This window comes from Lathyrus oleraceus, chromosome 5 (genome assembly GCF_024323335.1).
Source record: "Lathyrus oleraceus cultivar Zhongwan6 chromosome 5, CAAS_Psat_ZW6_1.0, whole genome shotgun sequence".
Lineage (NCBI taxonomy): Eukaryota > Viridiplantae > Streptophyta > Magnoliopsida > Fabales > Fabaceae > Lathyrus > Lathyrus oleraceus.
In genome coordinates, this window is record NC_066583.1 from 70626782 (window position 1) to 70639244 (window position 12463).

The 12463-nt window shown below is 37.3% G+C and overlaps 1 protein-coding gene and 1 pseudogene across 1 annotated transcript; both read right to left on the reverse strand.

The window, feature by feature from the left end:
* Window positions 1-709: 709 nt before the first annotated feature.
* Window positions 710-5827, reverse strand: LOC127078790 (uncharacterized). Its single transcript, XM_051019218.1, has 2 exons — window positions 5768-5827; window positions 710-2107 (listed from the first exon to the last, which is right to left on the reverse strand). The coding sequence occupies exons 1-2, from the start codon at window positions 5825-5827 to the stop codon at window positions 710-712; spliced, it is 1458 nt and encodes a 485-aa protein (XP_050875175.1).
* Window positions 5828-6817: 990 nt separating this feature from the next.
* Window positions 6818-8412, reverse strand: LOC127078791 (porphobilinogen deaminase, chloroplastic-like; annotated as a pseudogene).
* Between the last annotated feature and the right edge of the window lie 4051 nt (window positions 8413-12463).

Here is a 12463-nt window from a genome sequence, read left to right on the forward strand (position 1 = left end):
AACCGTTGTTTGGGTGTCTAACTTTGCCCTGATGACCTGTAATATCTCCATGACCTGACCCATGTTTCCACGCAGGTCTTCAAGCTCTAAGCTCACTCGCTCCAATTCATGCTCTTGATCTGCCATTCTTTGACGAGCTCTGGCACGAGTGTTATATTGGTGTTGAAAATTCAGCGTGAAACTGGAGAAAGAAAGGACAGAATGAGACTCTATTTTGAAAAATGCATGAATGCATGTATGAATGCATTTTGTTTGCAAAACTCTTGGTTAGTTTCAATCATTCATTTCAAAAATGTCACAACACTTGTTTGCAAATATTTAAAATAATAAGGCAATGAAACACAATAAAACGAATCTCAAAAGCGATTTTTCATTAATCTCATATTCAAGTTCAAATACAAACAACGTGCCCATGGTTTATGGGCTTTCCGAACCGTAGCAAGGTCAGTAGTTAACCCTTCTAACATTGCCTTACAAAACTTAATGAAATTAAAGACTTGGTGCGGGGTGTTCTCTGGACACATGCACCAATCCGCCTCTTGCAGCTTCTCAGGTAGCTCACGCATGATGGAACTCGCAAATCCGGACAGCTTCAAAAATTTGCCCTTCCACTCAGTGTAGAGCCCTTGGAGATCTTGGATAATACGCACGTCTTCAGCCTTTGTCACCTCTATGTCCCTATAGAGGTTTCTCCAATACCTGCATTCATTTAGCAACACCATAGGATTCTAGCGTCGGCTCGATCCAAATGATGTTTCAATCGTGTGCACACTCTTTCTGACTCTTCGGTCTTCAGCTTCTCACGTTCCAGAGTATCCTTGTATTTCTGAATGGTATTCTCCAGCTCACGAGTACGAATCTCGGAAATTAGTCGTGCTTCTCTTTTCATCTCAAGGGTCAGTTCCAAAGTCTTGTTGAATTTTTGAATCCGGAGTAAAGCTCTATCCAACTCTTCTTCCTTTGATTTGAACACAAATTTGGTGCTAAAGAGCGCTTGTCCAAACTTCTCTCTCCTCGCTTCAGACTCTCTGGCTCTTTTGTTGGAGACTTCAAGCTCTTTGTCCTTCTTTTGTTGATCGTCTTTCAAGTTCCCATTCTCTATCGAGACTCGGCCAAGCCTGATTCTCAAATCAGCATTTTCCAACTCCAACTCCTTGATACGGGCATTGAGCTTCTCTACATCTTCAGGTAATATGGGCTCTGGCTCAGGAACCACTGGATAGATGGAAGGATCAAATGGATAAGGGAGTTTAATCATCTGAACCCTCTCTCTAACCCAACAAGTGTAAGGCTCTTGGGCAATGACATTTCTCTTACCCAACTCCTTACCCTTTCTGATGACTGCTTGCCAAGACCTCTTGATCTTTTTCACCATGGGATGATCCGCTTCAATACCATGTAAGATGAAAGGCTCTAGAGCTTCAGCTTTTGGAGGGCCATTCATAGGGTACCCATGCTGCCTCAGAGATAGCACGGGGTTATAGTTGATGCAACCCTTGGTTCCTATCAAAGGCACATTGGGGAAGTCTCCAATGCTGACAATCACATTCTCGGTTTCCCAATCCCTGATATACCACTTAACATGACTGGAAGTGAGGGAAGCTAACTTCTGGAAGGGCTTGAGTTCCTTTGAGACAAAAGGACCTTCTTCGGGCATGTGGGATCTAAACCAGGCGTGCAACAACTGCGCACAACATAAGACAATTCCTCCCTTCCTCTCATGACGGTCATGGAGAGTGTAGTAGAGATCTGCCAAGAGGAACGGTACAGGGTTACCAGAGAGGAAAATTCTCACCGCCAGGTGGTCCACGAAATGGTCAATATTTGGGAAGAGGACTATCCCATATATCAACACGGCTAACACAGCATAAAAGGCTTCCCAATTCCCTTCTTTTTCCATCTTCTTGGCCTGATCTTCCAAGAACTTCCTAGAAAAACCACTGAAAGGTCCTTTCACATCCCAATTATCCACGACTTCAGAAACTTTCAGACCCAAAGCTGAAGCTATTCTCTTGGGAGGAATATCTTCATCGAGCTTAGGGAATGGGTTATGGTCCTTCAAATTCCGGCCTATGATCCTCTCAACCTCCTCCAAGGTAGGAGCCAACTGGAAGTCAGAAAACGTGAAACAACGTAGAGGTGGATCATAGAACTGAGCAATAGTCACTGCGGTCATCATGTCCATCTTCTCATTCAGGATGTCCAGAATTCTTCCATAGTTTTGTACAAAGCTGTTGAGTTTGAGTGGTGTTATTTTGGCACTCAACTTCTGTAGGCTAGTAAGGTCCACGTTCTTGTATTTGAACTGAAAAGTGCCTCTTCTCTCAGGATTCATCTTGCTAACAAGTCTTGGACTCCTGAAATAATGCGAAACAACTAAGAGTTTTGCTTTTTATGCATATGCAATGAATGAATGGATGCAATGTTTTTTTTTTTTTTTAGGTTCAAAGGTCCGAGGTATGGATAAATTTGATCGCTTTTCCAAAATGGGGTTCTCACCGGGTATGATCTAGGGCTTTTGTTACAAAGGATCCCCAGAGTCATTGATTCACAAGAATGTTTGACGCTTACGGGAAATACTTCCCGGTCGTCAACTCCATCGAGGGAATCTATTCTGGGTGAGGTTCTCGTACCGACTCTTACGAAGTATACACCTCGCGAGTCCGTACTACGCAACCATCGACTGGGTTCTAGACAGGATACTCAGAGTCATGGATTCAAAAGACTGTTTGACGCTTACGGAAAATACTTTCCGGTCATCAACTCCATCTGGAGAATCTATTCTGAGCGAGGTTCTCGTATCGATCCTTACGAGGTATCCACCTCGGGAATCCATACTACGCAACCATCATTTCTAGTTGGCCAAAGGTTTAATGTTCTAAAAGGTCCTTAGAGTCATGGACCCCTTTGAAACATCGAAGCTTACGAGGTATACACCTCGGGCGACAATATTCGCAAAAGGATCTACTCTAAGTGAGGTTCTCGTACCGACTCTTACGAAGTATACACCTCGCGAGTCCGTACTACTCAACCATCGTCCTATCTTATGTTTTTTATCTCTAGACTCGGGTGTAGAGTCTTTCCCACATGGTTCGCAATCAAATACCCATATACCAACAATCACAATAGAACCAATATCCAACAGATATAACAATAAAGATGATAAAACAATAAAGAAAAGCCACACAATTAAACAAACAAAGGCACACAAACGTCCTAACTAGGCTTGACTCGCTTAGGATTGTATCCCCAGCAGAGTCGCCATCTGTCGCACCTCGAAAAATGATGGGGATACGACTTCAAAGCGAAGCGCGATCGCACGCTCGCAATGATGGACTGAACAGAGTCGCCACCGAACTTTATTTATTCCTAAAAAGGAAAGGGGAAATATCGATAAAACCCAAGACAAAAGAAAAGGATAAGATATGGTCATCGCAACCAATATCCGGGTTCGGGAGTCGATTACGCAAGGGGAAGGTATTAGCACCCCTCACGTCCGTTGACCTCAACGGGAACCATTAGGTCAGTTGTGTGCGTTAATGTTAGTTTGAAATGTTAGGCTTTTCAGTTTATTAGGTGGGAAAGAAAGAATCGAAAATAGAAGAAATGTTTTTGGATTTTTTTAACGAAGGACTAAACCTAAGTTTTTTATTAGTGGGCCTGACAAGATTTACAAATCCTGCTCCTACGTATCTCAAAAGAGAATCAAGGCTTACGTAGTTCTGGGTAGAAAAATGTTTGTTTGTTGGTCGATTTTAGCGAAAGTCATACTGTATTAATCGACGAAAACATTGTTTTACCCAAAACAGATGAGGAGTGGACGCATACCACACATCGAACGGATTTATAAATCTACATTCGGAAAAGCGTCATTTATCTCTACTCAACAATCGTGGCCGAAACATTGTTTTGTATCACTTAAGACAATATATCTTTCATTTATGAAAAAGGTTTTTTGATTAATCGCACGGCGGCGAGAAAAGAGTTTGATTGGTTGGAATGTATTTTGAGTGATGGCGAGAACTTGGATGAGCGAGATATACATCTCGAATCCTAGCCTCAGGAGTACATGGTATACACCATGTTCCATTTCCATCTTTATTGAAAGAGGTTAAGATAGGAATTAAGTATTTTGGAATTTGATTGAGAAAGGGTTTGAAGAAACCGCATTGACAATTTTAGACGATGGCGAGAGTTAAGATTGGCGAGGCATACGTCTCGAATCTTAACCTCAGGAGTGCATGGTATACACCATGTTCCATTTCCACCTTTATTGAAAAAGTCTTAAATAAGATTTAAGTATCTTAAATTTGATTGAGAAAAGGTTTGACGAAACCACATTGACAATTTTAGACGATGGCGAGAGTTAAGATTGGCGAGGCATACGTCTCGAATCTTAACCTCAGGAGTGCATGGTATACACCATGTTCCATTTCCACCTTTATTGAAAAAGTCTTAATTATGAATTAATATTTTTTGAGTTTTGTTGTGAAAATGACTTGACCCTAGATCAAGTGTTGATGGACGTTTAAGAGAAATTTGAATGAGTGTTTGAGAGAGCAAAGTGGATAAATTTGGATGATGGCGAGAGCTAGGATTGGCGAGATATACATCTCGAATCCTAGTCTCAGGAGTGCGTGGTATACACCACGTTCCACTTCCATCTTTATTGAAAAAGTCTTGACTATGAATTAATATTTTTTTTTTTGAGTTTTTATCAGGAAAAATGGCTTGACATTGAATCAAGCGTTTGATGAAAGTTTGAAAGAAATGGGATAGAATTGGAGAGAGAAATGAATTGATTTGTTTATTGAGAAAATACTCGACGTTGGATCGAGTCATATTTTTGTATTTTTTGAAATTGTTGATTTTACTCTTGTGTTAGTATCTAAAACAAATAGAGAAATAAAACAATACAAAATTATATACACATTGGGGAAGTGGGGTACATTTTGTCAAATGGGGATTCAAAAATCATGAAATAATTAAATCGGGCCCAAACAATAAAATGATGCGAAGTATGAGTGTAAGTGCAAGAGAACCGGCTCATTGTAAGAAAGCCCAAGAGTAAGCTATGTGAGGTTGATGGCGATGCTTAAAAAGCAATCGACTTACAAGGGTGTGGAAATGGGCTCGATATTAAATCGAGAAAAGAAATGATTTTTACAGTTTTAAAATGGTTTTGCATGCATGAGAAAATTAAAAGAAAGCAGATCAACCATGAGTATAATATAAACATAAACATAAAATAAAATGCTAAAAGAGAATAAAATGCTAAAAGAGAAAAAAAATGCTAAAAGAGAAAAAAAATGCTCAATACAAGTATCGAACCCACTACACTAAAGACCATAGAAACCACCCCTCTCCACTAAACCACTCATGACTAGTTATTATTTTAATAACAACTTAGATATTAAACAAGAATAGATTAAAGTATGAATTAAAATAAAAATAAAAATGGGATGGTCTAATAATGGATGATTAATTAAAATAAATGGGGGGAATCCCAAACGCAACCCTAGCCGCCTGGCTGTTGGGTGGAAATTGCAAATTTTAATTACCAATAATACCAGCAGACCAAAGTAAATGGCAGATTGTAAAAACTAGACCTGTCAATTAATAGGGTTTGAATACTTTTTATTATTTTTAAAAAAAAAGAATAAATAAAAGGAAAAGAAACAGAGAGGCGTAAATCTCTGAAGATTCGCCATCTCTCTCACAAAGACAGAAACAAAAAAAAGAAAAAGAAACTCCCCGTCCTACTCACTCTCTCAACTTCTCTCTCTAAACCTTGTTTGCTATCTCTATCGCTTTCACCATCTCTCATCCCAAACCTATCTCAACCGCGTTCACCTCTCTCAATCTCTTCTCAATCACTCACGTCTCACTCAAGTACTCTGAATCATGCAAGAAATCGTGGTTGAAACGAAAAAAAAAAGCTCACCTCCGGCGGTGACGATGGCAACGATGAGATTCAAACCTCCCTCCAACTCTTCAACCAGGTTTTCTTTGATTTTAAGGTTAGGGTTTTTCTGTTTGCCAGCTTTCAATTCCGCCTCCGATTCCGTTTTTTTTTCGTTCACTGATTCGCCTCTCTATTTATCCTCTGCCGTTAGGGTTTCGAATTGGTATATTGGGTTCCAAGAAGTAACTCTGCGAAATACTTTTCTTGATGTTCAGACTCAGATTACCCTGTTTATGCTAGATTCGAAAAGGTATTCTGAACGCAAGCTTTCTCCTTGAATTTTGTCTTAATTCCAAATTGGGGATTTTCTGGATTTCTGCATCTTTTACTAATTAATTTGTGTTTTTTACTGCAGTGAAGATTGAAGCATTAGTTTTGATCACAACTCAGATTTTACTCGGTTTTGGGTGGTTTCTTGTAATTTCAGTTTGGATTCCTGAATTCGATCAACCGAAACTTTGCTTGACTTATCATGGAAATAAGTTTAGGGCAGATTGTAAATCGGTTCTTGCAAAAATACGAAACGTCGCTAGAGCCGAGAGAACCGTGGCTGCAGTTAGTTCAGTTTCCACCAATATACAAGCACCGAAAGTGAAAACAGAAACAAAAGTCGGAGACGCCCAAAACAGAGTGGCTACCGCTGAGCACAAGTAGAGATATTTCTGTAACCAATTCCTCTCTATATCCCTAAGCTGGAAAAGTTTCTGCAGAAATGTAGATTCCCATGAATGCAACTTTAAGATTCTAATATTCTTCATAGTCTCCGAAGTCATTTTGTTGCTGCACTTTCTGTTACCATTTTGGTTATGGTTTGTAACACACCTTTGGCTAATATGCAAGAAGGTTTACACTCTAAGATAATGGACCAATATAAGAGGCAATAGTATTAACACCTGCTAAAACAGCATTTAAGGCTAAGGATTTCCAAACAGAAATGAAAATAGCTTTTGTCAAAGAATCACCTTGAATGTTCTGTTTCCTAATAGATTGTTCCAACATAGAAGAAGCAGTAGCAGCAGTTTCAAAGTGAGGTACAGAAGGAACATGAACATGTTCAAGTTTTTGAATCCGACCCATTTCAAAAATAGGATTCAGCCATCTAAATGTAAGTTTGCTCCATATACCAGCTTTTACAAAAGCCTTTTCATCCCCCCCAAATTAGAAGACTCAAACTCTTTCTGTTTTAATCTGTTATGGTGTTGATTGTTTTAGGTATTTTTTGCAGGGTCACGATTGTTTTGCTGACGGTCGCATGACTACACTTGCCGTTGGCGACGGTGGTTTTGATTGGTCTTGCATAGCCATTGCAGTCATAAATGCGGTTGTCTTGGAAATTGATGCAACTGGAGAGTGCAGCTGCTAAGTTTTCCAAATCTTCCCTTGTATGGACAGCACTTAGGGCCACTCGCAGCCGGCATGAGTTAGGAGACACTGTTGGTGGTCTGATCGCATCCACGTGGAAGCCAGCTTGTAGTAAATGCCGGCTTGCTTGCAGTGCTTTGTCTCTGCTAGCATACCCTGCGATAGGCGTTCGACAAGACCCGTCCAAAGTTGTAAGGAAGGCTCTTTCGCAGGAAATTGCTAGTCTTGTTTCTTCATGATTCAGTGAAGCAAGATATTCTGCCATTTTATCATCATTACTTCTACAGGCTATTCCAATTGCACCTTGGGCAACAGCGGGAAGCATATCATCAATTGATAGGGTTGAATTTACATTTTCTGTCATATTTAATCGTTTCAGTCCAGCCAAAACCAACAAGGTAGCTTTGACAACCCCTTCACTGAGTTTTCTAAGCCTTGTTTGGACATTGCCACGGAAATTATCTTGCACAGTTAGAGATGGATATCTGTGAAGGATTTGTGACTTTCGTCTAAGTGAAGCAGTACCAATAACACTTCCAGCCGGTAGATCAGCTAGTGAAGTCGCACTCAATGATATAAATGCATCTTCTAACATCCTCTCGTGGAAGGTTACACGGTAAAATGGTTCCCTCTGGTAAGTATGTAGGAACATCTTTCATTGAATGAACAGCAATGTCAATGTCCCCATTTATGAGTGCTTCATCTATCTCTTTTGTGAACAATCCCTTCCCACCTATGTCTGCGAGCGGTTGCGATAATATTTTGTCACCGGTCGTTTTAATTATTACAATTTGAATAGCTCCTTCTTCAGCTAACTCTGTATGCGATGGCATGAGTTTGTCTCTTGTCTCATGCGCTTGCGCCAGATCTAGTGGACTCCCTTTGGTACTAATTTTGATAAGAGCGGTCTTATTCTGCTGGGTTTGTTGCTCAACGGCAAGGGAAGCCCTGATGCGACATTTGGAGAAAGGTGAGGTTTTGAAAGACGAGAAGCGGAAAGAGGAAGTGAAAAGGGAAAGGGATGGATTGGAAGGTGCAGAAGGAAGAGAGAATGATCGTTCAGATATGTAGGTTCTGTTAGTCATGTGAATACATTGGTTTCAGTTTGTTCCTTTTGATGAGATTTGGTGAAACTTTATAAAATTTATCCATTTACTATTTGGTGTCATCCTTTTTATTGTGAATGGATATGCAATTATGAAAAAAAAATGGATTTAATTGTGGGTTTAAGGAAATTGGATATTCGATTATAAAAATGGATATGGATTTTAGAAATAATCCGAGACTAATCAAAATCAATAAAAAAAATCAAAAAAGGCTAAATAAAACCAATTAAAATCAAATTAATCTACAATTTGCTAAAATTACTTTGATGTCAAATTCTAACATTCATTTGGATATTAAAGATCAATTAGAATTTGAATCATTAGTAAAAATACAATTAAGATTAATTCAAAATTTGGAATTAGATTTGCTTTGAAATTAAATAAAAATTGAAAATTTTAAAAAAAGTCAAACAACAAAAATCCATTTTGTAATCACAAAGCACCATGACCAAAAAGTTAGATAATAACCGATGTTTATCACAAAATATGGATTTGGGAATGAATGTATGCAAATGAACTTTAGGCCAAGTGCTAAATAAAAATAAAATAACAAAAATGAAAAAATTCAGGATCAAAATCGGGGTATGACAATGGTTGTTACATTTTTTGGTTTGTGATGTTTGGGCTTCTTGGCTATAGTAGGATGAGGAACGATTGGTGTTAAATAATGCTGAGTGTTTTGGCTAAGGCGGTTATGATAGGGTGATGTGTTGGGTGCATAGTGATGTTGGGTGTCTTAATGATGATCTTCTTGTTGGTGGTAGTATAGGGTATGCTCTTGGTATTGTGGTTGGGTGTTTGGCATGTTAAGGTCGTAGGTTTGTTTGTTTGTGGACTGAAAATTTTGATGGGTAGGGGGTGTGAGTAACCGGTCTGGCAATGTTATCGGGGGTTAGATGTTGAACCTTCTTGTGTGTAAATTACCTAGCATGGGTCATATAGGTACATATCCTCGGTGAGGAACTCAAATCCAACCGATATGTACCAACCCATATAATTGTGAGCTAGTTTTTCTTCGGTTGGCATCACAACATCAGTTAAGATATGGTCTTTTGTCGGTGCTTCCATTTTCGACACTCAGATCTAGCGAAACTTTGCCAAAGGTTAAAGTTCCATTGGTCGTTAACTTTTCGTATATGCCATTCTCCGAGGTTTGTCAGGGGATCTGGGATGTGTTGAAGTATACCAAAATGCAATTTAACACGATCACTATGGTGCATCTCCACAATGGTGAATCTTATGATCGGTATACATGTAGTCCAAACAGCTGCATCTTGTTCGTTGATTTCATGGTCATGATCCAAGTTTAGATATAGACGTCAAATGAACTTAAATGTGAAAATATATTAGATTATAAAATGGGTGATATTAAAAAAAATTGTTACGAATTAATTAGGTTAATGACAATACATCTGTTGGTCGAAGGTGATCCAAGAGATTGCGATACTGGGTAATACAGTGTCTAGGACATCTATTGTAACTCATACCGCGTGCCGACCATCTGCACAAAAAAAGTAAATATATTATTTAGAGATAATAATCGGTAAAGTAAGTAAATATAGTCAATTGTTAAGAACTTACTTTTGTGCGTACAGGAATGTGAACGGGTTGTGGTTGACGGGCGCTAGGGACGATAGTCTGGACCAACCCCATGCTTGAAGTAAAACAGCACATCCAGAAAATGTAGATGTGTCTTTGTGTGCATTTTTACACAAAGAACTATAAAGATAAGTCAAACAAGCGGACCCTTAACTGTAACTTCTTACTCTATTTACATGTCTTAGTAAAGGTAAATACATAACATGCATACTAGAAGCACTACCTCTGGGAAATAAAAATAAATCAATTAAAAGCATAATATAACACCTAGTTTTTATTATTCGAGCGTCTTTGGTAGAATTTTCATCTAACTGTAAGTTGTTGTAATATGCCTTAAGGCGTGAAAGGACTATACCTTGACCTCTCGAGTTATCATCTAACAAGTCAGCATCCAAGAGTTCCATGCAAATTGAATTCACATAGTTGGTTTTCCCATTTACCGACTTACCCACGATAGGCAGTCCTAATAAGATATACACATCTTCTAACGTCACGGTACATTCACTGGTTAGAAACCAGAATGTGTGTATCTCGGGACACAATCTTTCACATAAAACTAGAATAAATTTAGTATCGACCAACCAAGACATGATTTTGCTTACATGTCCAAAATCGGCGAGTTCGACATAAGGTTGAATCAACGCGTCGATGGCAACAAATTTGTGGACACAAGTTCGAAACCTAGAAACATCCTAAAAAATAAACAACAAAATAAGTTACTTTATAAAAAAAATGTGTTAGAAAAATATGACAAGTTGCTATATTTGCGACTGTGTCTCTATGCGATTCACCCATAGTGAGTAGAGACATCTTGTCATAGTGTTGCAGATGAAAAAGGTGTTTGTTGCAGATGAAAAATTATTTGTTGCAAATGGAGAAGTGTCTGTTGATGAAAAAGTGTTGGTTTTTATGTCTATTTATAATGTGATACATGGACTAGTGTCCATGCATGAAATGCATCCTAGCGCCAATGCATGAAATGAACAAACCTTGTGGAATGCATGAACGACATATTCAATCAAACTGATATCATTTGGTCCAAACATCACTTCCCTAGCATTCTTATCCTTTTCTACTCGCACTCATCCACGTAAGGCATCGAGTCTCTCAATACTTCTAATTTTTTCGCCTTCAGGTATGTTTCCGTCTAACCAACGAATCAACTTTCTATGTAGTTGCTCGAAACGACAAATGTTCCAGAAGAGCATCTCCATCGGAGGTTTATCTCTCGAATAAATCATTTTTCCATAGCGGCGACGAAGACGAACCATGTATGTAATATAATAAAAAGAGATGTGAAAAAATGAATCACATAACACCTCTATTTATACAAAAAAAAATTACGCAATACACGGAGGCGCCAGACCAATTGACACCTCCTCTCATTTTTTACATATGAGCGCTAATTGAATTGGCAACACCATATGCTATAGTCAATTCCCCTATTTAAAATTAAGGATAGGCGTCAATTCATCTGACACATACGTCTTAACCTTTTTTTTTTAAATGAGATAATTTGAAAATTAATCAAAAAAGTTGATTATTTTGAATTTTTTTTAAAAGTGGATTATTTAAGTAAGAAATTCAAATATTCTTTTTTGTTACACTGAAACATGGAGTAGTGCTATTTATTTATTTTTGAAGAAAGTAACAGGGATTTTATGGAGTGTTATTATCTTATATATAAAATAAATAATTTAAAATTAAATAAAAATGTAATTTTATATTATTTTATGTTTTCAACATTTAAATTTATCAAATATTTTAATTTCAATCAACTAACCTTTTTAGGTATAAACTATCACTTATAAATTATAAATTACATTTTCAAGTATCAGCCAGTTTTTTTAGTTATCAGCTAAATATCATAGACGACTTTCACAGATACTATAATCATGGTCAAATAAAATAACTATGTCCAATTAATTATTTCAGTGAAAAATCTCAAATATATCCAAAATGGCTATTATTTCGTCTTAAGTTTTGAAAATAAACTTAATTTTATACCATTTATTATAAAATGTATTTAATCCTTTTCAAAATGTATATATTATTTTTCTTTCAATTTTATTTATTTTATTTTAAATAAAATAAATAAATGTAACTAAAACATATTTTTTATTATATTTAATATTTACAAACTACTTTAACTCTTTATTTGATAAAATAGTATAAATTTAACTAATTAGTTCATTCATCTACATCATTAAATATCTAGTATGGCTTGCGTGCCATGATCAAATTGCAACAAAATCTAGTATGGTAAAGTTTAGCATGTTGAACAATGATATTTGTGTTTTCCATGACAATATGGAAAATCTGCAGCATCTATTAATGTTAATATTAATAGTTTATTTTAATTATTTAGTTTATTAAACAATATTTAAAATGTTTATTAAATATTTTAACTATTTAATGTTTCAAACATAAT